We start from the raw sequence: 27,360 nt of genomic DNA on the forward strand, positions 1-27,360 counted from the left end.
CTTCAAAGTGCATCACTCCAACCCCCACTTCCATGCTGTTGTCTCTTCTTCTGCCTTTGACTGTCCTCCTTTCCTCATGATTACCAGTGGGCCAGCCCACCCGAGAGAGTCCAGGATAATCTCTGCAGCTTGAGATCCTAAACTTGCATATGCAAAGCCTTCTGTCATGTTAGGTAACACACGCACAGGTCCCAGGGATGAGGATGTGGCCATCTTTGGGGGCTGTTATTGTTTATCACACAGAGGCCCAGAGAGGTTAAGACATCCCTCTAAGGTCACACAGCTAAGCAGAGCCTATTAAAGGCTCCAGAAGTCTCATGCCTATCAGCCTGTGCTCTTTCTCACTTACTCTTTACAGAAACCTTGAGAACAAAGAATGCTCATGGGAGTTAGGGGTGAACCAGGTTCATTTATAGGGGCTGGATGGGGTAGATTCTCAGAGCTCACCCCTGCTAATGGATCTGGGGTGGGAAGACCAGACCCAGCTCTCTCTCTGCTGGGGAGGCTCCTGATGTCTGGGGGTGAGTCAGGGCAGAGCCCCCAACCGAGGGCACAGCCAGTGCAAAGGCCCTGCAGCTGGCTCCTGAGGCCCATGCGGCAGGAGCAGAGTCAGGGAAGGTGAGGGGTGAGGTCAGAAGTGCATGGAGATAGGAGGACCCACGTGAAGAGGGCTTTACAGACCTTGGTGGGGTGCTCTGGGTTTACTCTGAAAGCACAGAAACCACGGGGTGCTTTGGCCTGGCTGTGTTTTAACAGGATCCATGGCCACCCCCTTGCTAATCCTGGAGCCCAAGGTGGGACTCGCCTGGACACACATGTTCATCTTTCAAGTGGATGTTCTCATAATGTCAGAGCAGAGGAGGGACCCGTTGCTAGGGCAGCCAGGAGCATGGACCAGGCAGGACCCATCTGTTCCTTCAGGCTGGTCTCCTCCTCGGCTCTCCACCTCCTCAGCCCCGTAGCCCCACCTCTGTCCGTCCATGTTTCTTTCTAGGGTCTCACTGCCCTGCACCATTGTCCCTGAGCATGGGGCTCAAGCCAGGGCCATTCTTCCATCAGCCCTGAACCTCCCTTCCTCCAGTCCCACTTGGTCAGTTCTGCCTGCTCAGTTAACCCCCCACCTCCCCATCCATGCCCAGAGAAGACCATCTACAGGCTGACAAGAGCTCACAGCCCCACGGGGTAACCAGGTTATCCTCATTGATGCCATACAAGAGGGCACCCCTGGGCTGTGCAGACAACAAGGGGGAGCATTTGATTTCTTTGGCAAACAGCTGGACAAGCTGCACAGAGAACAGGATATTTGAGTTGGGGTTCTGAAGGATGTATAGGAGTTGGTAGGAAAGACAGGAAAGAAAAAAGGAGCAAAAACAATGGGAAAAACAACTCTTTTATTGAGCAGCTACTCAAGCGCCTCACTGGGCCAGGTGCTTCCAGGTGTTACCTCTGGAGGTCTCTCCATGCTTGCCCCTCAGGTGAGGAAACTTGGGCTCAGAGAGGTTAAGGGGCTTGCCTGAAGTCACACAGAGCTTGGCTCCGCTCTGCTGCCTGGTATATGGCAGGGCAAGGGCTAGGATAAGGCGAGTGAGATGCCTTAGTCGTGCCATGGAAGGAGACATTCATTTAAGGCGACCCCAAGAGTGAGCTGTTCAACGTGGCGCCTGCCCTCGGGGTCTGCTTGCCTCACCCTATTCGAGGCCCTGGGACCCTGGTGGGAAAGGGGGTCGGCATGTGGCTGCAGGAGGGGAATTTGGGTTTATGAGGCTGGAGCAGCAGGGCCCAGTTAGGAAGGAGCTTTGTCGGCTACATGTGGGAGCTTGAACCCTGGACCTGTGGGCACTGGGAGCCACGGAGGGCTTTAAGCAGAAGAAGGACACATCGGAGTTGTGCATGAGGCGGGCCCCACCTCAGGTTTCACTTCCCTTTTCTTGCCTCCCAGGTGCTTCAGAACCTCCCCAGGGTCCCTTTCTTCACTCAGGCAAGCGTGACAGGGAGGGGGCTCCTCAGCCCTCTCCAGTGTGTGACAGCGGCAACACCCAGAGGGGAGGGCGTGGTTGTCAGGGAGCCAGCTAGGGCCACAGGAGCCTTCATTATGCAACATTAGTTTTTAAAAAAAGATGAGACATGGGTGTCTGCTGTTCCAGAGCCTCTCAACTTTTCTGGGATGCCCTTCTTTAAATTCTTGTTGGCAATAATTACTGTAAAATGTCCTTAGTGATTCTGTCAATCAGAAGGGAGATCCCCTTTTCTCTTATTAATGCCCTGGAGATGTTCAGGCTGTGGGGGCAGGGGTGGGGATTGATACAGAAGATTCTGCAGTCTTTCGACAAAAATTTTTTTAAAAAGTTGTATTGAAAATTTCAACCCTACTCGGTGCCCTGTGGTGACGTAAATGGGAAGGAAATCCAAAACAGAGGGGCTATGTGTATACGTATAGCTGATTCACATTGCTGCACAGTAGAAACTCACACAGCATTGTAAAGCAACTGTACTCCAAGAAGAATGAATTTTAAAAACACATTAAAATAACAGCAACAAAACAATGTCATAGAAACGTTTGAAAAGAAAGCTGAGAACTTCTCCGTATAACTTTTTTCAGGCTTGTTAATGTCCCTTCCCACTAATCTTTTTCAGTTCTGGTGCTTTTGTGCTTAAAACAAACCATCAGAAATGCCCACGGACAGCCAGAACTGAAGTTGCCGTGGGCTGTTGGGTGCTTCTGTTTTCAACTATGGATTCCATCATCCTCTCAGCCTTTGACCTTTGTGGCTTCCTGCTCCTTAAAGCTGGCAGAAGACACAGCTATGGCTCTGTGACATCCCATACAGATGCTCCTCTGTGATTCTGGCCCCCATAGGTCTACTGAACTCCCACAAGGCATGCCGGGAGCTCTGTAAGGTACAGAGTGCAGTGAGTTGGACCAGACCTAGTGGTTTGGGTGGAGGCCAGAGGGAACCACTAAGGCAGGCAAGGGGTACAAAGTCGGGGTGCAAGAGACAGACCCCACTTTATGCTTTTTATATTTTAAAAATTTATTTTATTTTATTTTTAATTGGAGGATAATGATAATTACTTTACAATATTGTAATGGCTCCTGTCATACATCAACGTGAACGAACCACAGGCATACATATGCGTCCTCCTCTTAAACCTCCCTCTCACCTCCCTCCCCATCCCACCCCTCTAGGTTGTCACAGAGCACTGGGTTTGGGCTCCTGGCATCACACAGCAAACTTCCGCCGGCTATCTATTTTACATATGGTAGCGTACATGCCAAGTCGCCTCAGTCACGTTGACTCTTTGAAACCCTATGCACATAGCCTGCCAGGCTCCTCTGTCCAAGGGATTCTCCAGGCAGGAATACTGGAGTGGGTTGCCATTTCCTCCTCCAGGGGATCTTCTTGACCCAGGGATCAAACCCGGGTCTCTTTATGTCTCCTGCACTGGCCAGTGGGTTCTTTACCACCAGCACCACCTGGGAAGCCCAGTGACTATGTTTCAGTTCTACTCACTGTGCTTTTACATCTTACCTTCTGTCTGACCCCTAGCAGCAGAGATGCTGATTCCATCGGGAGAGAATTCCTGCCACATACCTGGGGACGTACAGGGCCCCGCCCAGGTCCCTGCCGAGAGTGTGGGGTGCACTTCTTTCAATCCATCCGCCCCCTTTCCCCCAAATATTAGGTCCATATCCCTGTTCACTTAAAGACTATACAGAATCTCAGTGCTTTAGTTTAAGTAGGGAATCAGTATTGAATTTTTTTTTTTTTTTCTTTACTCCAGGCATCTGAGAGAAGAGGGAAATGTTGTTGATTTAATTTGGGGCTTAACAAAGAAACATGAATGTTGATGTCTGCAGAAATAAAGGTGTCAGTTTAATTACTATTACCAGGTACAAAACACAATTATGTGAGATGACCAGTCAAAATTCAGAGGTTTTAGAGGCTAAAGGTGACCCACCAGGAGGTCTCCTCACCACCACAGGGAGCAAAATCCTGGAGAAGCCCACAGCTCGCCTTGCCCGCCCTCTCTCCAAGCCCTGCTATGTCTTCCCATTGCCCGTGGGGTGATGCCCTTCCCCTGGTTTACAGTTCCAGGCTCACGCCTTTCTCAGTCCCATGGCCTTCAGTTCATCGCTGCCCCAGGGCCTTTGCACGTGATAAGACTTCTGCCTGGAGTTCTCCTCCCTGGTATCTCACCTCATTCACATCTCTGCTCAGATGTTCTCTCCCATAGAGGCCCCATCCGTCCAAATCACCAGCCCCTCGTTCTCCCTGTCTCCTCACTTGCTTTGTCTTTCTTCCCAGCACCCACCACTGCCCCCACAGTACTGCATGTCACTGAGCTTCACTGTCTGTTTTTGGGAGGAGAATGGGGGCCCCAGTAGAGTGGGGGCCTTGTTCAATGCAGCATCCTGGGCCCTTAAACAGTGCCTGGCTATGGTGGGTGCTCAGCATGGACTGGCTAACTGAGAGAACGAATGCATGCCTGCAGACGTGAGCACGTGAGACCATCAGATTGGCCTTGAAATGTTCCCTGCCACTCTGCAGAGGGGAATCTGGGCAGGGGCTGTATTTCTGGGAAAGGCAGGACCTTGGACAAGTGGGAAACTGGGTTCCCAGATGGGGTATAAGGGGCTGGGACGAACCTGGCAAGTGGTGTATGAGAAGTCCCCATAGAAGAGGCACCAGTAGATGGGGCACTCTGGTGAGCCTCTGGGGACATGTGGTCAGCTTTGTGCTCCCTGTTTGAAGCCTGGAGGCTCATAGCAGGCCAGCAGGCAGGACAGTCACCCAGTTGGTGCCCCGTGGGGGCAGCTGGACAGGTCATCAAACGTTTGAGTCCTTCTAGACTGGCTGGATATGGCTGCCCACCCACCACCCCATCCTCTTCCCTGAGCCCAGGGCCATCCATGGCCCAGGTCCTAATTGGTCATCAGGGACCATAACGTCTATCCTGCTGCAGGACCAGGGCCACTATAGGGTCTGATTGGCCAGTGAGGGTGTTGGTCGGCAAACTGGTGGGACAGCCAGCAACAGACCTGAGCCTGGAAGAGCTCGTCCCGCTGCACAGGGACCTCTGTGTGTCAGGAAGGCCTGGTTACAGAGGCGGCAGAGAGGGGACACTGCTTGGGGACCCTGCTCTGGGATGTCTGGTAGGGGCAGGAAGAGCTCATCTTCAGGGGCCAGGAAAGCAGTGTCCTGTGTGGAGCAGCGGGCCTGCAGTAATGGGAGGTGGGAGGCCAAGGGGCCTCACAGGTTGTACTTGTGGAGGCGAGATCTGGTTTTGCTGCAACCCCTGTGGCAGCCAAACAACACACCTCAGAGTGGGATTTTGCCATGTGTGCCCAGCACACCAGGAACAGAGGCCCCTGAGCCAGTTAGAACCGCACAGGGTGCCCCGCCTGGTCCAGAGCGTGGTCCAGCACCTTCCAGGATGCTCGGATGCCTCACGGTCCTGGAGTTCAGAATCGCCAGCAGGAGGCAGCAGAGAGCAGCACAGTGAGCACCGCTACTCCACCACTTCCAGCTCTGAGACCTCGGGCATGGCTTTTAACCATCCATGCCTCAGTTTCTTTGGCTATAAGAAGGGAATATTACTGGTACCGACCTGACATTTCTACTGGGGGATTCAGTTCAGTTCAGTCGTTCAGTCGTGTGTGACTCTTTGCGACCCCACGGACTGCAGCACGCCAGGCTTTCCTGTCCATCACCAACTCCTGTAGTTTACTCAAACTCATGTCCCTCGAGTCAGTGATGCCATCCAACCATCTCATCCTCTGTCGTCCCCTTCTCCTCCTGCCTTCAATCTTTCCCAGCATCAGGACCTTTTCCAATGAGTCAGTTCTTCGCATCAGGTGGCCAAAGTGTTGGGGGATTGATAAGGTCATGTTCGGGAAAGTTCAGCGCAGAATCTGGCTCAGAGTAAATGCTCCATAAATATTGTTCCAAGAGCTAGTTCTTCCCCACTTGGAGGATTCATTCGGGCGTGTGCTTGCCAGTATTAGTTATAGGTTTGATGAATGAATAAGCGACTGCATGAGCGCAGGGCAGAAACGGAGCCGTCTGTTCTAGCCTCACAGGCGGGAGCAGCCCAGTGACCTGGTTGTTTCTGTCTCCGCAGTATTTGAAGAGCCCGAGGACCCCAGTAACCGCTCCTTCTTCTCGGAAATCATTTCCTCCGTGTCAGACGTGAAGTTCAGTCACAGCGGCCGGTACATGCTCACCCGCGATTACCTCACGGTCAAGGTCTGGGACCTGAACATGGAGGCGCGGCCCATAGAGACCTACCAGGTGGGCGCTGCAACCTGGAAAACCTGGGAGCCCTTCTGTGGGTGGGAGACCCCCAGCCCTTCCCTGTGCTTTTGCATGGAGGGGCTTTCCCAGCTCAGTGGCTTTCATCAGCCCATTTTGCAGGTGAAGACACTGAGGCTCAAGAAATCAGGCAGCTCATCTCATGTAGCTCAGCCTCTCCTCACGGGGTACTGCGGGTCCTCTGCTTGCTGGCTTCTGCTCGGAGCCAGGGCTGTGATTAGGCCTTCAGTTCAGGCCCCAGGGGACAAAGATGAGCCTCACACTGGGCTCAATTTGAGGGTGCAGATGACGGCTTCCCTCCCCTGGAGCCAATGTCTGCAGTTCCACCATTAAGGCAGGTTAAGCACTGCCCTTTCCCAGGGAGCATCCTTAGCTGGTGATGCAGTGGTGAAATGGGAGCTTGGTACATTTCTAAATCTTCAGGACAGGCTTTTCAGCCAGGCCTATAGGATGAAGCCTGGGACACCTGCCTGGGAAGGTGTTTATTATTTTTCTGCTATGATTCATCCATATATATGAGGGAATGAAAGACAAAATTCATGTGATGTTACAATTTGGTAAAAATATAGGACTGTTTTAAAGCTGCTTTATAGCTGCTCCAGTTATGTTTCTAGCTGGGACAATCTGGAAGGCTTCTTGGAGGAGGTGACATTTGTTCTGAACCTTGTAGGAATCAGTCATGCAGATAAGAGTGGGAAAAGACCTCATCAGAAGACCCAGCCAAATTCTTATAGTGTCACCGAGCATCAGGTGTACACAGGGTGCCACATACACTTGTGACCTCTATTCCTTACTGCTCCTGTGAAGAGGGCACCATGGGCCCCGTTTGGCAGGAAGGAACCTGGGGTTACTAAGAGGTGATGATATGGGGAGCTGCCTCACAGCTGGGCAGTGACAGACTCGGAGCCCAGATGGGAGCCCTGCAGCCCCCTTCCCTGTCCTCCGTCCTGCCAAGGCCTGGAGTACAGCATGTCCCAGGAGAGGGGCACAGAGCTGAGAGCAGAGGATTGGGGTTCAGAGTCTGACCTTGGACATGTATGCTCCTGGCAGCCCCATGCCCACAACGATGTCTCAGAAGGTTCTGGCACACACCCCCACCCCAACCCCCACCCCAGCTTCTGCAGGACAATGGATTCATGAAAGGACTCCTTTGTTAGCCACGTGTGTTTACCAGAAGTCCTGCCACTCCCTCCAGTTCTGACCCAGGCAGGCCTCCTGCTCCCATGGCACAACCCAGGAATGGATCAGCTCCTCCTCGACCCTCAGGAGTGGCAGGGGTCAGAGACTGGGGCAGGAATGACATGGCCCCTGCTCAGGCCTGTGGAGTGACTGGATCAGCTCCTTCTCGACCCTCAGGAGTGGCAGGGGTCAGAGACTGGGACAGGAATGACATAACCCCTGCTCAGGGCTGTGGAGTGACTGGATCAGCTCCTCCTCTGACCCTCAGGAGTGGCAGGGGTCAGAGACTGGGGCAGGAATGACATAACCCTGCTCAGGCCTGTGGGGAGGACTGTTCTGATGCCTTCCTAGAGGCTGTCCAGGGACATGAGTGTTCCAACCCCCTTAGTAGGCCCCCCACCAGCCTTTCATGTCCCTAGAGTTAGCAACGGCCCACAGACCCTGAAACTAGATGTTGAATATGAGCATTTTGTGGGGGGGAGGGTCCAGAGCCTTCAGATTCTCAAAGCACATGCTGCTGCTGCTAAGTCGCTTCAGTCGTGTCCGACTCTGTGCGACCCCAGAGACGGCAGCCCACCAGGCTCCCCCGTCCCTGGGATTCTCCAGACAAGAACACTGGAGTGGGTTGCCATTTCCTTCTCCAATGCATGAAAGTGAAAAGTGAAAGTGAAGTTGCTCAGTCATGTCCGACTCTTCATGACTCCGTGGACTGCAGCCTACCAGGCTCCTCCATCCATAGGATTTTCCAGGCAAGAGTACTGGAGTGGGGTGCCATTGCTTTCTCCACAAAGCACATGAGAACCCAATAAAGCAGGAGAATCACTGCTCTAGAGGACAAGGCCCAAAGCTGGTTGCTTGGCTTCTGGCCCTGCTGGGGTCCAGCCCCAGCTGATCCAGGGTATTTGAAGGAGAGAGGGCATAGGCGACCTATTTATTTAAATATTTATCAAAGATATAAAGAGTAATAGAATGAGAATAGCTCAGTGAGGAAATTCAGTGGAGAAAAGAGGCTGAATACCTTGGTTTACGCAGAAGACCAATAAAACTTCAAGGCAAGAAGTTTGCACCACTTACGTAGGCCACAGGCGTCCTTCCATTCTCCCGAAGGAGAGGAGACACTTAGGCCTCTCCGGTCGGATCTTAGAAGCTCAGGCATAATTAGTAAGCATGGTGGGTTCCACGCTCCAGATGGAGACTCAGCCAGAGTGAGAGAGAGAGCGACATGGGGAGACCAAGTTTCGGTGAACAAGGCCCGCACTTTATTTTCCAAAGTAGTTTTTATACCTTAAGTTATGCATAGAGGATAATGGGGAAAGGGGTAGAGTCATACAAGGACAGCAGTTCCTGGTTCAAATCAAAGCCAGGCTTTCAAACTTATATGCAAAAGTTCAGGTGAATTACATCATCTTCTGGCCAGGAGGCCTGTTAACATTGTAAGAAACTTATTTTTCTCTAAAGGTGATTATTCCAAAGTCAGGAGCCACCCTCCAAAAGCATTAGATAAAGTTGCATTCCTAAAGGGCACAGGTGTGGTGGGCTCAATCAAGAAAAGAATTAACTCAAGGGTCCAAGGTTACAAACATTGAGGCTACTACTTACCTTTCTATACACCCATTATATCAATCAATACACTGCCAAGGACACAGTAGGTAAGGGGTATGGAGACTTAGCAGCAAACATTGGCCCAATAAGTGAAAAACCCTTCACCAATACAATTTCTAATCAATCTTTTACCTACTCAAAAGAATCTGTGTTTAGACAGTTTAGAACATCTGCCTCTCACAGTTGGGAGGCTCTGAACAATCACATGTGGCCGGAAAAACCTATTCAGGTAGGCTAGAGGATTTCCAAAGGAGTTTGTAGGTTGAAACACTGTCACACCCAGGAATTATTAACTGGAGCTGTAAGCTAACTCTTTTTTCAGAGAGAGGTAGTGGGGGACAGCCCCCCGTAAAGTCAGAGGTGTAGGTGAAAGCACAAAGCAGAAAGTAGGCAGACTCTGGTTTTGGGGGTAGATGCTCGAGAATTTCCAGGTGGACTCCTGAGGCTCGATCCCGCCTTTGCATATGCTGAGCCTCCTTCCTCATGACCTTTGTCATGGGCGGAGTTCCTCACGCTGGCTCCCGGCAGTGATAGAATTCCAGTTGAACTATTCCAGATCCTGAAAGATGATGCTGTGGAAAGTGCTGCACTCAATATGAAATATGCAATATGCACTCAAAATGCAATATGCCGGCTCCTGGCATGGCCCCACTGACCTCTTGATTCTAAAATAGTAATAGCTACATAAAACCAACGTAGCACCTGATGTCTTTAGTTGTTATGCACTAGAAATTGTGTATTGCAGATTTGTGTTTGGCTGACTTGCAGTGCTGAATAGATAAGAGCTTTTCTCTCTTTACGAGAGGCTGGAGTGTCCCAGAAGAGTGAGTGGCTTCCCGACGCATTCAGTGTTGCAACAATGACTTTGGTGATTTAGTTCCCCATCATTTGCATGTTGGTTTTCTACCTCCCTCAGTGATACCTCATGGTGGGAAAATGGCTGCCACAACTCCAGGAACGATGCCAACCTTCCAGGCAGGAAATAAGAGGACATGTGAAAGGCTGTGCTGGTTGGATCTGTGGTATATTTTATTAGGAACACAAAAGCTTTCCCAGAACACTCCTCAGAAGACCTCTTTCAACTCGTTGGCTAGGATGAGCCCATGAACACACTGGGAAAATTAGTTTTTTGGCCTCTGTGGTTGAAGAAGGCAGGGAGAAAGGGGTGTTGAGTCAGCTGGCCCTTGGCACGTGCTGCATTGATCTAAGACCTTGGCAAATTTTCCTCTTCTAAGCCTCCCTGCTGCCCTGGGAGGTGGGGACAGTGTCCTCTTGATCCCATTTTATTTGGAGAAAACTGAGTTAAATGGCATATCTGTGGTGGTGGAGTAGCAAGCAACGGACCTTAGATCAGTGCTCACATCTTCCTTACACGAGAGCCCACGCCCTTCCTTACCCTGCCACCAGAGGGCAGGAGGCACTCAGTGCGCAGGAGACAAGAGCACGTGTGTTTGGACGAGTGCATCAGTGAGGCTGCCTTGACTGCACGGAGCACACTCACATGCCAGCCTGGAGGGTGAACGTGAGCACCTCACAGTCTGCGGCCGGGGATGAGGCCAGGCACCGTTTATCCCGTTCACCTTAGTCTCTCCACACCCTGGGCCGGCGTGCCGTGCCCCGATAGACCCTGGGCTCAGAGGGAGGGTAGGAGCCCCCGCCTCACCCTCCAGGGTCCCAGACGACAGGAACACAATGAGCCTGAGCTTAGTGTGGCCGTGGGTCAGGAGACCCCAGGCCACAGACACACACCACAGGAGAGTCACCGAGGACTGTTACGGAAGCAGAGTAGAGAAAGGGGAATGGCTGGGGGAGGGACCCCGCTCTTTCTTTCAGACAAGTGGCCCACCTGGGAAGCCCAGCCACACCATCTCCAGTTGCCTCTAATACCACTCGTTTATTTTTTAAAACTGTATTGAGGTCCTGTGATGTGCCAGGCCCTCTGCACTGCACTGGGAAGTTGTTGGGGAACGAGACAAATAGATCTAGCTGGAGGGGCATCCATTCCAGCAGGGAAGATGGCCAGAAACCAAGCAAACAGGTGAAATAATCACAGGCTTCCCAAAGGATGACAACTAAACCAGAGGCTGAGGCAGAGGAAACAGAGGTGCTGAAGCCTAGGAGAAGTAAGGGCATGAGCCCTCTGCAGGGAGGTGTTCCCAGAGGTGGGAATGGCAGGTGCCAAGGCCCTGAGGCAGGAACATGGTTAGTGCTCGAAAGGAATGGTGAGGAGCCGGCTGGAGCAGAGTTAGCCTGTGGGAGGGAAGAAAAGCCTGAGGTCAGAGAGGTGACCAGGGGGACTTGTTTGCCCTGGAGGGTTCTGAGTAGAGGCATGGCATGGTCCAGCTTAGTTTCCAAGGAATCTCTCTCGCTGCCTATAAGATAGACCAGTGTTGGAGGGTATGGGGAGCAGACACAGAGCTACCAGGAGGGCTTTTGCAATAAGCTGGGTGGGGGTGCTTGGAGCAGGCTGGCAGTAGGACGGATGTGGTGAGAAGGGACTGGCTCCAGATCACTTTGAATTCTGGGCAAGCTGAATGTAGGTGTGAGAGATAAGGAAAAACAGGTCATTTGTACCCTTTGTACCAGTGGAAGAATGCGGGATAGAAGGGCGACCAGGGCTCAGCCGTGCTCATCCTTGTAGACAGCTAGACAGTTCAGTGTGGGCTTCTGGGAGAGAGGTCCTGGCTGGAGAGAAACATCTGGGTGATGTCAGCCTATGCACAGAATTTAAAACAAGAGCACAGGTCAGGTGGGAAGAGAAGGGCGGGAGAGCAAGCTTTGTGGGCAGGGTGGGCAGGGAACCTTCTCTGGGGAGCGGTGTGTTGGCCAAGGCCAGAGGAAATCCTGGGTTAAGAACCTTCCAGTCTGGCAGAAATCAAGCCAATATTGTAAAGCAATTATCCTTCAGTTAAAAATAAAGAAAAGCTGCCTGAAAACAATAACAACAACAGCAAAATCACAATCGTGAAAAAATAAAAATAATTAAAATTGATTCTGAGACAAAAAGAAAGAAACTTCCAGGCTGTGGGGTCAACATAAACACAAAGTCAGGGCAAGAGCCTCAGGTGCTCCAAGGAAAGAGTCAGAGAGAGATGTGTAGTCTGGGGAAATCCAGGGAGGCTGTCAGAGGAGGCGTTCGGTGTGCTCAGCCGCTCAGTCGTGTCCAACTCTCTGCAGCCCCATGGTTTGTAGCCCACCCGGCTTCTCTGTCCATGGGATTCTCCAGGCAAGAATAACTGGAGTGGGTAGCCATTCTCTTCTCCAGGGGATCTTCTAAGACCCAGGGATTGAACCCATGCCTCTAGCGTCTCCTGCATTGGCGGGGGGGTTCTTTACCACTAGCGCCACCTGGGAAGCCCTGCTAGAGGAGGGGACCTCCTCTAAAGCTGAGTTTTTAAAGATGAATAAGAGATTCCCAGACAGAAGAGGATGAAAACCTGCTTTTTCCTTCTCCCTCCACCATCACTGCCTAGCAGGAGTTGGACATTTCTTTCTCTCCATCCCTCTGTAGGTAACTGGGGTCACAGATAGCTCCCCGGTGCTTTGCCCTGCATCCGTCTCCTGGAATCCTCACACTCTTCTCCAGGGCAGGTGTCTCATGACCCCCTTTTCAGACAGGAAACCTGAGGCTCCAGGCAGCTAAGTGGCTCTCCTGGGTCATGAAGACACACAGAGCCAGGAGTTTAGGCTTCATGTTATTCATTTACCTGCCCCTCCCCCACCCAGGTGACTCAGTGGTAAAAGAACCCGCCTGCCAATGTAGGGGACTCAAGAGATGTGGGTTCGATCCCTGGATCAGGAAGATCCCCTGCAGTAGGAAATCTAACCCACTCCAGTATTCCTGCCTGGAAAATTCCATGGACAGAGGAGCCTGGCAGGCCATAGTCTATGGGGTCTTCAAGAATTGGACACAACTGGCAGGCCATAGTCTATGGGGTCTTCAAGAATTGGACACAACTGAGCACGCATGCACTCCCACCACCCAGAGGCCAGGGCCATGTCCCTGAAGAGAGCTGGCATGCAGGAGGCCCTGTGGGCACAGAGCTTTCAGGATCGGGTCACCAGTTCTCCTGTGATGCCAGGCTACCCTGGGAGAGGATCCTGGTCTTCCACTTGTAAGCTGTGTGACTTCAGGCCAGTTACTTAACCTCTCTGAGCTTCAGTGCCTCATCTATAAACAGGACAGATAGCACCTACTGAGGTTACACTTGAGAGACCTGTGTGAACGTCCTCTTTTCTCCATGATGGTCACCAGTGTGCTCAGGGTGACTATTGTCCCCAAAGGACAAGACCCTATACCCATCACTTACGTTTGATCCCAGAACAGCCCATGAGGTGTGTGCTCTTATCACTTTAAGGAGGCACAGACCACAGCTCAGAGAGGTGAAGTCACTGTCTAGGGTCACACAGCCAGGGAGGGGCAGAGCCAGGAAGTGGTTCCCTTCGGTGTTGTTCCCCTCGTCACTGTGACTGTCCCCTGTCTGGCCACAGCTCAGGGGTTGGCCATGTGCCAAGCTGTGGACCCTTCCCAGTGGTCAGGGCTGAGTCAGGAGTGCCATCCAGAGCCCGGATGGCACAGCCCTGCTCAGTGAGGCCCTCGCCATGGAGAGGGGACCAGGACTCTCCAGGCACCCCCTTGACTCACCCCATCGTCCCCTTCTCCCGCCAGGTCCATGATTATCTTCGGAGCAAACTCTGTTCCCTGTACGAGAACGACTGCATTTTTGACAAGTTCGAATGCGCCTGGAATGGGAGTGACAGGTAACCTCAGACCTTGGACCTTTGCCCTGCGGGCCCAGTTGCTGACATGGCGTGGGGGGGTTAGGCGGGGCCAGAGTTCCCTGTTATCCAGCCAAAGGAATCAAGGTGTTCCAAGGAGCCCCGGCCTTTCTGGTAAGCAGGCTCAAGCTCTCAGCTCTCAAGTTCAAGGATGGAAATGAAACTTCACATTCTGAAACTACATCCATTTGGAGCCCCATTCTCCTGAGCAGTAGTGGGAGCATCTTTAGCCAATTCTGGGTACCTCACCACGCAGCCCCTTCCCCAGGTTGTCAAGGGTGACGGGTATATCAGTGCCAGGTCCCCCGTGGGGCAGAAGGCTTTAGCCACTGTTCCACACCCGCCTCCAGCTATTATGGCTTCTGCTTCCGGCCCACAGGGGCTCCAGAGAGCGCTTCCAGCTCCTGCATCTTCCGGGACAAGGGGGCTTCCACAGGTGCACCCGCCCCTCACAGCCCTGCCCACCTGGGAAATGGACCTGAGCCCGACTTGAGTTCCTGTTCCCCCATCACCCGGCTCAGCCCAGGGCGAGTGTGGACAGGGAAGGTCCAGGGCAAGGACTTGGGTAACAGACCACACGGAGATGAAAACCACATTGGGCCGGGACATCAGCACGTCACCCGTCACACTTCACAACTGGAGCAGGGCTGTGATGGGTGAGAAGGGACAGGGTGAAAGCCGGCAGCCTCCATTCGGGTGCATCCAGGGGTGTGGACTCCATCAGTCCCAAGCTTCTGGCCATAAGAAGGCTGGGCTCTAAGTGTGGCTGGCATCGCCGTTGTCCTGTGAACCTTCGTGCTGCGATGCTGCATGGCTATGAGCACAGGCCCCCTGGGACCGTCAGGGAAGGTGGGTGGGGGGACTGGCAGAACCACAGGGACAAGACCTGAAGGGCACCCCTGGGAGCAGGCTGGCCCCAAGTGGGACCAACCTGCTATATCCAGAGGTGGAGGAGCCCCTAGAGCTGCTGCCAACATCCTGGGGCTCACCTGGCTGAGGGATCTCCACGTGGACAGTGCTCTCATAGGGACTGGAATGGTGGGCACAGGGGGTCCACTGAAGGATGCTTAGAAAAGCAGGTGGAGGCCCTGGCCTGGGACGGGACTGATGCTGCTGGGTCTCAGGGACACAGTGCTCCCTCCCGGAGCCTGCACCCAGGCTGACAAATTGGGGGTCCCCCAGCGAACACCGGCAGCGGGTCTGGGAGTCTGTTAGAGTCTCAGAAGACAGACTCAGTGCTGGAAAAAGGGGATCCCAACACTGCTCAGTGCGTGTGTGTCTGTCTGTCAGTGTTGGGCTCCCTACTGGTTGTGACCATTGCCCGCCCTTCCTCCCCGTCACCACCAGAGGGCAGCCATGAACAGTGAATTCTGGGCTTCCAGCTACGACGGGAGCCGCCTTCTCTTCCTGTCTTTCCCCGGCCCAGCCTGCAGCTCAGCTGTCCTGCCTCTCACCCACCTCTTCCTGCCATGCCAGCCACCCCAGCCCTGGAAGTCCCTGCCACCCACCTCCACAGCCCACTCTGCTCCCACCCCCCTGGAACCCTGACTGCATTGTACCTGGCTCACTCCTGCTGTCACTTCAAATGACTTACTCAACCCAAGTCCACCTCCTCCAGGAAGCCCTCAGGATGTTCCTCTCCATCTCGACACCCCCAGCCTCCTGGGTTTTCCTTCTGTGTCTTTGCATTTATTACACATTTTCATCTTGCCTCTTTCCCACTGGTTGGAGTGCCCCTGGAAGTGGGACTGTAGCTCAGCCCATTCTAAGCCCCTGAGTTGAAGCCTCAAAAGTGTCCAGTCAACGACTGTTGATGTCCTGGAAGGCAAAGGGATGTGCCACTTCCTTCCACTTCATCGCCGCCATCCTATGAGCCCAGCAAGCCCCGTAGAGGAGGTGTGTGTGTGTTAGTCACTCCGTTGTATCTGACTCTTTTCGACCCATGGACAGTAGCCCATCAGGCGCCTTTGTCCATGGAATTCTCCAGGCAAGAATACTGGAGTGGGTTGCCATTCCCTTCTCCAGGGGATCTCCCTGACCCAGGGATTGAACCTGGGTCTCTTGCATTGCAGGCAGATTCTTTACTCTCTGAGCCTCCAGGAAAGCCCATAGAGGAGGATCCCAAGATAAATAAAGCCCGATCCCTGCCTTCCAAGAGCTCAGAGGCTAAGGGGAGAAGCAAGTACTGCCCCTCAGGGCCCCCATCCTAGCAGACCAAAGCCAACCTTCTGAATCCCATAGCTCAGCATTTCCTGTCCTTCTTATGTTAATGGGAAACTTCCAGCATCCCAATTGTATACGTGGCAGCAAAGAGCTAGTGGACATCTGATAATGCTCATAGTGCCTCTTACCCAACTCCAGCAAGACTCGAATGGGCAGCCTGGGGGAGAGGAAAGAGCGGAGGTTTTTGGATCCGACACCCTGGATTTCCAGACCACAGTCGACCAGTCTCCAGCTACTTGCTTAATTGTTGCTGTTGTTCAGTCGCTTAGTCGTGTCCGACTTTTGCAACCCTATATAGACTGCAGTACTCCAGGCTTCCCTGTCCTTCGCTATCTCCCGGAGTTTGCACAAACTCATGTCCACTGAGTCGATGATGCCATCCAACTGTCTTATCCTCTTTCACATCCTTCTCCTCCTGCCTTCAATCTTTCCCAAGCAGTATGATCTCTCTGAGTCTGCTCACATGGAAAGTAGTTCAAATAAACCATGTCTTTCAAGGGCTGCTTTGAGGATGAGACCTTGTGTGTGATGCTCCTGGCAAGGCCATGCTGTGTACTGGCAGTGGGTGGTCCAATGATTGGCACACATGGGTCTCTTGTCTGTCTTGTCTTGAAGAACCCTGCTGAGCCTTCAAGACCCACCACAAATGCCATCTCTTCTAGGAAGTTCTCCTTGATTCGTTCTGCCTGGGGAAAAGGGATTTGTGTCAACTAAGTATCTTCCAGCTTCCCTGGTGACTCAGACGGTAAAGAATCTCCTTGCAATCCAGGAGACCCAGGTTCAATTCCTGGGCTGGGAAAACCCCCTGGAGAAGAGAATGGCAACCCACTCCAGTATTCTTGCCTGGAGAATCCCATGGAGAGAGGAGCCTGGCAGGCTATAGTCCACAGAGTCTCAAAGAGTTGGACATGACTGAGCAACTAACACTTTAAGCATCTTCCAATTACAGGAATCAGACAAGCAAGCCTAAGTTTGTTCTGATAAGTTCCAGCAAGACTATCTCAGAGCCCATGCTGTACCTTTGGGGCCATTTCTTCTTTGTCCACGCCCATCTCAGAGCCTCCCTGCTTCTTACACACTAGGTTCTTCCTCCCTGACTATGGCTGGCTCCCCCTTGCAGTTAGGGATGGTGACCCCCAAATAGTCCCCCTTCCTTTGTCCTGAACCACAATTCCCCTTCTGCTGCTGCTGCTAAGTCGCTTCAGTCATGCCCGACTCTGTGCGACCCCATAGACGGCAGCCCACCAGGCTCCGCCATCCCTGGGATTCTCCAGGCAAGAAGACTGGAGTGGGTTGCCATTTCCTTCTCCAATGCATGAAAGAGAAAAGTGAAAGTGAAGTCCCTCAGTCATGTCCAACTCTTAGTGACCCCATGGACTACAGCCCACCAGGCTCCTCCGTCCATGGATTTTCCAGGCAAGAGTACTGGAGTGGGGTGCCATTGCCTTCTCCGAATTCCCCTTCTAGGTATGTGGAAAAATTCTCAGAGAAGGATCTGATTGGCTTTGTTGGGGTCACATGCTCACTTTTGCACCAGTTTAGCATGGACAGGATCTGTTGCATGCCACAATTGGCCAGAAGGGGGCAGTAGAGCATCATGATTGACAGACCCTCCAGCCCCACAGGGATGGGGCAGGAGTCTTTCCCAGTGGAAAGAAGAGAGGCTGAGGACCAGGTCAGCCAAGGCTGTGATCTTCAGGTGCAGACGAGGAAAACGAGACTGGCAAAGGTGAAGCAACTTGCTTAGATGCAAGCCAGGGCAGGGACTCCCCTTTTCCCTGTTAAAAGAACCTTCTGGGGTGTTAGAGCACACCTAAGAAGGGGCTTAATGGGTCAGTCTGACCTGGCGTGGTTTGCAGGATGCTGGGACCTGGTGTTCTGAGGTGGAAGAGACCCCTCCCTCTGCAGGTGTGTGTGGGGGGGGTCTCCCTCCTCCCCAGGGGTGTCCTCTGGATCCCGCATCTGAATGGAAGGAGGATTAGCAGCTGTGTGGGTTGCAAATGACTTTAATGATCTCACTCTCCCTTCCCTGGTGGCTCAGGGGAAGGGTGGGTGTGGTGTGACAGTGCCCACTGGGTTTCGTGAAGTGTTCCCTGGAACCAAGGGGCTGTCTTCTCCCTTCTCTTGCCCCTGCAGGCACAGAGGGAAGGGTGAGGCCCCCAGTCCAGCCCCTCGGCAGGTAGCACCCTTCTCTGGGAATCCGTCACCCACTCCCTCCTTCTACTTCCATAGTCTTGGGCACTAGTCAGACAGGTGGGCCACAGGGATGGTTAGAATCCATAAATGTTGTTCATCGTTCCGCCACTAATTCGTGTCCAACTCTTTGTGACCCCATGGATGGCAGCACACCGGGCTTCCCTGTCCTTCGCTATCTCCTGGAGTTGGCTCAAACTCATGTCCATTGAGTCAGCGATGCCATCTGACTATCTCATCCTCTGTGACTTCAACATCAGCCCTTCCAATGAATATTCAGGGTTGATTTCCTTAAGGATTGACTGGTTTGATCTCCTTGCTGCCCTAGGGACTCTCAAGAGTCTCCTCTAGCACCATGAATACCTGCTGGCATTTAATACATAAGAGGAGGTGGAATTTCCTGAGCCCAGCACTGTTCTAAGCGTTTTAGCACATTATCTAATCCATTCCTGGGGCTATTCTCACCAGGGGCTGGGGTCCCTCATTACCCCATTTTATAGATGGGAAAACTGCATGGGCCAGTCCTGTGACCCAGCCTGCAGAGGCCTACACCAGTGCACACCAGCTGGGGCAGTGACAGGGCGTCTGCCAGGGTCCCGGGCAGGCCCCCGCTCGTCTGCAGAGCCAGACAGGCCTGGTGGGAGAACTGCCCTGGGGTCTGGAGATCAGAGTTCATCCTGGTGGTGACCCCTAGGCCTGAGGATTCTCTCTGCAGGGGTGCACAATCATATCCACCCCCCATCCCCCCCCACACACACACATGCACACACGCGTGCACACACACACACGCACACACATGCACATGCACACGCACGCGCGCGCACACACACACTCACACATTGGCACCTCGCCTGCCTCGCCCTCTCTCCTCCCTGCCTCTGCCTCCTGCTTGCTCACCTTGCTCACCTGGCAGAAGGCACTGCCTGGGTGGGGGTCCAGGTCTCTCCCCAGCCCTACAAGCCCTCCTGGCCATGTTTACTACCCTGCTGTCTGTCCTGCACATGGAGACTCTGGCCTGGCTTCCTCATACCCACAGGGTCCCCGGATCACTGCCACCCGCTCCCCTGCCCACCTCTCCTCATTCACAGCCCTGCTGTGTCTGAGAGGCGGGAAGAAGGGGCAACGGAGGGTGCAACTTGGGCAGAGGTCCCCAGTGTCACCTCCCCAGCTCTGTGGGGTCGTCCCTGAGTGTCTGCTTGTGGTGGCCAGGGTCAACCTGTCCATGCACCCCCGCTGCTGCCCCATCCCATCCTCTGGCCTTGGGACGCTTGGGTGCTGGGTGGTAGGATGGCCCCTCTGCTGACTTCACCCCACTCTCCTCCCTGTCCTCCAGCCTGAACACGGGTGCGCCACGGCTGGCAGAGCCACTGGTTAAGGGGTAGGCACTGTGGTGATGAATGCATTTCAGCAGCACAGGATGAGCTGGTTAGATGGCATCGCCGACGCAATGGACAGGGATCTGAACAAACTGTGGGAGATAGTGGAGGACAGAGGAGCCTGTTGGGCTACAGTCCATGGTGTCACAAAGAGTCGGACACAATTTAGCGACTTGAACAGCAACAACACTTGGTGATGACCTGGCCAAGGGTCACATGCCTGGACCCCAAGGGGCAGCCGCTGGCACACCCAGGATCCCTAGGTCAGCCCCAGAGACCTGGACTTCGGCTTCAGTGACTTTCAGGTGCCAGATCCTCTCTGATTTGGGGGCGTCTTGGTGGCTCAGAGGTTAAAGCGTCTGCCTGCAATGCAGGAGACCTGGGTTTGATCCCTGAGTCAGGAAGATCCCCTGGAGAAGGAAATGGTAACCCACTCCACTATTATTGCCTGGAGAATCCCATGGACGGAGAAGCCTGGTAGGCTACAGTCCATGGGGTCACAAAGAGTAGGACATGACTGAGCGACTTCACTTTCACTTTCAGGCTCAACCCACTCCCTGTCCCACACTGGGGAGGGGGGGGTCACACTGTCGGGAAGCCTCATGGGTCATAACTTAGGTGACATAGGAGCCCACCCAGCCTTCCCTGGGGTGAGCTGACATCAGGGGAGAGAAGAGGGGCCATTTTGGGAAGGAGGGCGCCGAGGGCACCCTCTCTACCAACCGAGCAGCAGCCAGCGGGCCTGGAAGAGGTGGGTTCCTCATGCCCACCCAGCACCTCCAGGGGCTTGTCATTTCATTGTCTCAACAACACTCAGATCTATTCACACCAATTAAGATTTTAAAACAGAAAAGAATAGAGCCAGAAAGTACATTAGAATTCTCCACCCACCCTCCTGTCACCTCCAGGGATTAGATGAGTCTCTTTAAAAGGAGAACCATTTGACTGCCAGCCCCATCCCACCCCCATCGCTCCCCCACATAGTGTCAGAGAAACCGCCCCACCCACCTGTGGTCTGTCCCCTGACCATGGTGGGTAGGGGGGAGGAGGGGGACTGAGCAGGGCATTTCATGCCTTTCTAAGACTTCAGTTCAGTTGCTCAGTTGTGTTCGACTCTTTGCAACCCCGTGGACTGCAGCACACCAGACTTCCCTGTCCATCACCAACTCCTGGAGTTTACTCAAATTCATGTCCATTGAGTCGGTGACAGCATCCAACCATCTCATCCTCTTGTCATCCCCTTCTCCTCCTGCCTTCAATCTTTCCCAGCATCAGGGTCTTTTCAAATGAGTCAGCTCTTCGCATCAGGTGGCCAAAGTATTAGAGTTTCAGCTTCAGCATCAGTCCTTCCAATGAGTATTGAGGACTGATCTCCTTTAGAATGGACTGGTTGGATCTCCTTGCAGTCCAAGGGACTCTCAAGAGTCTTCTCCGACACCACAGTTTAAAAGTATCAGTTCTTCAGCACTCAGCTTTCTTTATGGTCCAACTCTCACATCCATACATGACTCCTGGAAAAACCAGAACTTTGACTAGCCTGACCTTTGTTGGCAAAGTAATGTCTCTGCTTTTTAATGCTGTCTAGGTTGGTTATAGCTTCTCTTCCAAGTGTGGCTGTAACTGTGGGTGACCCTTCCATGGTATTCGCTTATTCATTCGGTCAGTCATTTGTTCATTCATTCATGCATTCGGCAGATGCTCATCACACTAACACGTACGAGGGGCAGGCACCTTCTGAACCTGCAGGTCTGGCCGTGACTAAGAGAAGCTTCTGGCCCTTCAGTCCATTTGGTTTACAAACCATTTACTGCATCCTTAATCTTCATGGGTTGGGAGGAGGGAGTTGCCCTGTGCTTGGTCAGCTCCTGTTGGCTGTTGCTGGGGATTATCTTTCCTTCAAGGACCACCTACCCCTAGGAGGGCCAAGTCAGGCCCTGGGGACTCAAACAAGACACACGTGCCCCCGGAGCCCCCGCCTGGTGTGGAGACAGAGGCACAGGTGGATGCTTGCCTATGGATGATGAATTAGTGTTTCGAGGTGAGCCCAGAGGTGTCCCCCACCCCCAACCCCTCCAGCTCCCGTCTCCACCCTCCTCCTCCTAAGAGACTGTGCCTGGATATTGACCCTGTGGGGCATCCACAGGCCTGCATGCCCGCTGGCCTCTGGCTGGGTTTAACCATGGGGCACACTAGAAGGAGCCTGAGGGTGGCGAGAGCGGCTGGAACATTCATCCCCCCTGTTCCCTATCGTCTTGGCTAACTGTGTCCCTTAGGGCACAGCTTCCTTCAGAGGACAGCCCCCTTCATACAGATTTCTTTGCCTCTGGTTCTTTCCCTCTCTCTTTCCTATGACTCCTCCCTCCCTTCATGTCTCAGGCCTGGGGGGATGCGGGCGGGGCAGGTTTCAAAACCTACAAATGTACCAGTCCCCGGGCAAGTCACTTTCCCTAGATTCCCTTAGAACCTTCCAGAACATGTGTGAACAGTCCTTTTATGGAGCTCCTCTCCAACCACCCAGTTGGCATGTGCCCTCTGCTCCCTACTGGGGCCGTAGTGAGCCTCGCCCCCTTCTGCCTGGATGCCCCCCGAACAGCCTTGGAAGAGCCACTTTATGTAAGAGGTGTTGCATCCTCATGGCCCCCAAACACCCACCCACCCGTCTCTGAACACGAGATCAGAGAGAGTTTGGGTGTCAAGAGGAGGTGGCGCCGATCACTAACACTGTAGCTGTGGCTCTGGCAGAAGGTCATGGGGCACGGCGTCTCCAGGAAACACATAGCCTGGGCAGGGAGCCACTCGTGGGCTGGAACCAAAAGAGAGCTCCTGGCCCAGACACGCCAGGCCCCAAGCCAAGGAAAATGTCCTTTCTGTGAAGAATCAGAACTCAGAGGGACAGACTGATCGGTGAGAAAGGAGACACAGTGCTGTGTTCTCATACGGGGAGACAGTTGTCACCCTCCCCTTGGCCCTCTGCCAGGGGGACCCCTCTCCCTGAGCAGCGTTACTGACCATGCAGGGGCCTCCCTCCCCAACCCACATCCAGGCCACCCCCATCCAGCAGATGATGGGGGTGATGGTAAGAGATGGTCCACATGTGAGTTCAGTTCAGTTCAGTTCAGTCACTCAGTCGTGTCCGATTCTTTGCAAACCCATGAACTACAGCACGCCAGGCCTCCCTGTCCATGACCAACTCCTGGAGTTTACCCAAATTCATGTCCATTGAGTTGGTGATGCCATCCAACCATCTCATCCTCTGTTGTCCCCTTCGCCTCCCGCCTTCAATCTTTCCCAGCATCAGGGTCTTTTCTAATGAGTCAGCTCTTCGCATCAGGTGGCCAAAGTATTGGAGTTTCAGCTTCAACATCAGTCCTTCCAATGAACACCCAGGACTGATCTCCTTTAGGATGTACTGGTTGGAGCTCCTTGCAGTCCAAGGGACTCTCAAGAGTCTTCTCCAGCACCACAGTTCAAAAGCATCAATTCTTTGGCATTCAGCTTTCTTTATAGTCCAACTCTCACATCCATACATGACCACTGGAAAAACCATAGCCTTGGCGAGGTGACTTGTAATCACAACTTGTCCATTCTCAGGTTGGCCCCAGGGAGATGGGCTCCCCAGGCCTCCCATAAAGATGCTACAGGCCGGGGCCTCAGCTCCCGCACTCTCCTGGTCCACCCAGATGGACCCCTGCCCTCTTGCATCTCCTCCACATGGGATTATTCCTGTAGCTCGGGTGATACTGAAGCCATGGCTTGCGTGCATAACCCTTGTAAACCTAGGGGTCCTCGTGGCTCCTCTGGGAGCAATGACACCATCGGGAAGCACAGTTCATCTCCAAAAGGAGGAGGGGTTCCAATAGACCCGCATCTCTCCTGAACACTGAAGGGGATCACTTCTGTACCCTCAGTATTGCTTTCTGGAATCTATTCCCACCTCCCCAGTGACTTTGTATGCTCTGCCCCCAGATGCTCCAAATCCTTAACCCCCTTCTTTCTCCAGGCCCAGATCCATGTAGCTGCTATTCTTTCTCTCCCAGCTCTTACCGTGTAGATTAACATCCTTTCTCTGATTCAACAGGAATGCCTCTCCTTAGGGGAGGTGGGGGAGAAGAGGTGGGCAGTGGATAGACAAATGGAGAACGCGCTTTAGCTGGACGTGGGGGCGGGGTCTGTGAACGCCTGCACATGGATGGTGTGCGGAGTGATCGGTTAGTCACTCAACTGCTCAGACAGCAGGAGGGTCCTAGGTTTCTACCAGAAGGATATGTCTGGCTGATTCGGGGGGGCCTGCCCTTTTTTGGTGCTGAGTTTATGGCCCTGTGTCTACTGTGTTTGTTTTCCTTTGCCCTCCTTCTGCTGTTGGCTAGTCTCATTGAAAGTCTAGGGCTCTCTCGCCTGGGATACAGGGCAACGTACAAAGGAATGTTTTTATGATGCTTGGGGCGAGCCTTCAACGGCCTCAGCTCCGGGCTCTAAGTCTGTGTGCTGATGCAGCCCAGATATGGGGTGGGGACAAGAGGATCCCCCACTCCAGAGAAGGTGGGAGGAGGCAGGCCTGTCCCGGTCTGCTCCCACGGGGTCCCCATTCCGGGGGTGATAGCTCTGAAGCCCCGGGAAGGAGCAGCAGGCTTCCTTCCTCCTCCTCCGGGGCCCCACCTGACGCCTGCCTGTCCTTCTCCCGCCAGCGTCATCATGACCGGAGCCTACAACAACTTCTTCCGCATGTTTGACCGGAACACCAAGCGGGATGTGACGCTGGAGGCGTCGCGGGAGAGCAGCAAGCCCCGGGCAGTGCTCAAGCCGCGGCGGGTGTGCGTGGGCGGCAAGCGGCGACGGGACGACATCAGCGTGGACAGCTTGGACTTCACCAAGAAGATCCTGCACACGGCCTGGCACCCGGCCGAGAACATCATCGCCATCGCGGCCACCAACAACCTGTACATCTTCCAGGACAAGGTGAACTCCGACATGCACTAGGTGCCCCGGCGGCCGCGCTGGAGCGGCCACTGCGGGCGGCGGGGCGGGGGGTGTGCCGGGCCGCGTCCCTCCAAGCATCCCAGGACCGGACCCACCTTTGCGGATGATTTCTCCTGGAACACAGGACAAAGGAGTCACAGTAAACCGACGGGATCGCCGGCCTGGAAGTTCACTTCTTGCATCCCGTACTTTAATCGCGTGCGGTCTTTCCCACCTGCTTAGGATGTTTTTGTCTGCGCGTTCATTTTTCACGCCAGCGGTTTCCTTTCTTGGGGGCCTCGGGAGCCCCGGAGTGGTGTGTCTCGCGCGCCTCACTAGCCCCAGTTCAGGGCTCCGGGGACAGATAATGAAGTCAAACAAGCCAGCCAGGGATTCTTTTGATGCTAATGGAGCAGTTGCCACTGTCTCAGAGCCGAGAGTCTCACCTTTTTGCATTTTGGATCGTGAATTCATGCTGAGAATTTGGGAGGTCCTCTTTTAGGTTATTTTAATGTCTTTCAGAATATCGCAGGTTCCTTACAGTTTCTCGAGAGGAAGGGGAGCGGAACCCACCTGCAGTGGGGGCGTGTTTTCTTCACCACTTAACCACCCTTCTCAGAGCACTTGCCCAGTGCTAGGCGTGGTGCCGGCCCTCCAGGCCCGCGGGTGTACCCTCCATGGCCTCTGTGCCGGCTCGCCTGTCATTCTGCAGCTGTCCTCCGCATCTCCTGGACGCAGGAGATCCAGGAACTCGTCCTGGCTCCCTCCGTGATCTTCCTGAATATTCATTATGACACTGAGAAGCGGGGGCCCATTCATTTCTTCCATACATGCCAACTGCACACTGAGTGCCAGGCTCCATGCCAGGGATTAAAGGTGAATAACTTGTCATTCCCCACTGTGTGCATGGGAAAACTGAGGCCCAAGGCCTGTATCAACCAAGGAGGGGCCAGGAATTCCATCCAGGCCTTCCCACAAGACCCTTTCCCTCCCACCATGTTGGTGGCTCATGTTAAAGCAACATTCCAACCTGGAAGGTTCTGGAAACATCTCTTCATCTTGTGAAGCAGGACAGAGCAGGTAGGATGATGATGAGGGTCGGGGAGAACTGAGACGCAGAAAGGAGAAGACACCCTCGGGTCTCCTCGCCTGTTTGGTGATAAGGAACTCTGCCCTCTCTCCACCCCAGATGTGGACCCCAGCTCCTTTTCCAGATGCACTGAACTGTCTCCAAAAGAAAATTGCATGTTATGACCATTTTAAGATACCTTTTCTTTTCTGACCCCTCGCGGGCCAGTGAGAATGCGGTGTTTCCAGGATGCTTCCCTCCTACTTTGTCAGGGTCGGTTTGGCCCACCCGCCAACCACGCCAGCTTGTCTTTGCCTTTGGAACTCCCAGCGGAACCATGTGGCTTGCATTTTGGTTCAGAAAGCAGAGGCCCGACTGAATCTGACTTTTTTTTTTTTTTAACAAGATGTAACCTAACCCAGGAAATAGACCCAACTCAAGATTTTTCTCAGCGGATAAATGGTCTACTTTTGTGTGTGTCAAAGCACAGAACGCATGTGCACTCACTTCCAGCCATACAATAATTACACAAGGAAATGGGTCCATTGATTTTTTTTTAATCAACATGAATGAAGAATGTTTGTTTATATATCACTGTAAAATCCAGGTGACCTGGACAGTATTATATGTACATATCTATTCTAATTAAAACTAACAATCACAGGATTGGATTCCTTTTTTTCCCTTTGTAAAGAGGTTCAAGAATGTGATAAATTGTATAGAAATCTTGTTGAAGCCAAAATCCAGCTCTGAGGGCCTTATACAATTATTCGGATATTTGGCATGATCATTTCCCTTTGTGATTCAGATGCTGAGAGGCAATTTGCATTTGCAGATGGAGGTTACTGATCAGATCATAGATTTAACACGGACCATTTCTACAAAGCGCAAAGCTTACACTGCATTCAGGAGGAGGTCTCAATACAGTTCCTGGTTCCTTATTCTGTTTTAAACTGTGGACACCAAACCAAAAAGGGAGAAGAAAGGAAAAGATCTTCTCAGAAGAAAAAGCATGTCTTTGGATCCCTGGAAAATAATGATGTCCAAAGCGTAATGAACAAAAGCATTGTGAGTAAAATGTGTGTTGAGAAAAGATGTTGACGAGGGAAGAGGTAAAACTAGACGTGGCAGAAAGGCCAGTAACATAGTCACAAACTTTGCTTCCTTCCTGTTTAAATTTCCTGCTCTTTTTAAATGTACGAGCGTTCACATAGTCATTGTGGAGTTGTTGGGTTGTTTTCGTTTTCATTTCAGTACTCTCTGAGGACTGATTGCTCGGTGGCTTCGGACATGTGGTGGTAGATTAGACGGGCCTGACCATTTTGGACTCTGTAACTCACAGGTGCATTCTCGTTTTCTTGGGTGTCTCACAAACTATCCACCTGTTGAATAAAATTATAAATATGTTAATACCAGCTTTTTCCAATAAAATAACAAATGTTACATCGAAAATGAGGCTCGGAATGCTGTTTGTTTTTAATGGGCTCCCAGCAAGAGGCACATGGCAGGTGGGGACACACGTGAAAAGTGGAGTTCACCTCCAGGCTTTCCTGCCTCCAGCTCCCAATGCAACTTTTAACCTTCCTCAGCTCTGATTTCATCACCAAGGAAATGGAGCTAATAATAATACCAACCTTGTGGTTTGGGGGTTGTGGGCGGAAGGGCAAGA

At 53.0% G+C, this 27,360-nt stretch overlaps 1 protein-coding gene across 2 annotated transcripts in view; it reads left to right on the plus strand.

The window, feature by feature from the left end:
• The window catches only part of PPP2R2C (protein phosphatase 2 regulatory subunit Bgamma), a 168,729-nt gene extending 141,586 nt beyond the window's left edge, over nucleotides 1-27,143 (plus strand). For both annotated transcript variants that reach the window (XM_061420770.1, XM_061420771.1), the window contains exons 7-9: nucleotides 6,124-6,293; nucleotides 13,765-13,856; nucleotides 24,352-27,143. In XM_061420770.1, the coding sequence (XP_061276754.1) occupies nucleotides 6,124-6,293; nucleotides 13,765-13,856; nucleotides 24,352-24,643 (554 nt within the window). In that variant the 3' untranslated portion in view covers nucleotides 24,644-27,143. The remainder of the gene's footprint in view (nucleotides 1-6,123; nucleotides 6,294-13,764; nucleotides 13,857-24,351) is intronic.
• Nucleotides 27,144-27,360: the final 217 nt, after the last annotated feature.

This window comes from Bos javanicus, chromosome 6 (genome assembly GCF_032452875.1).
Source record: "Bos javanicus breed banteng chromosome 6, ARS-OSU_banteng_1.0, whole genome shotgun sequence".
Classification (NCBI taxonomy): Eukaryota; Metazoa; Chordata; class Mammalia; order Artiodactyla; family Bovidae; genus Bos; species Bos javanicus.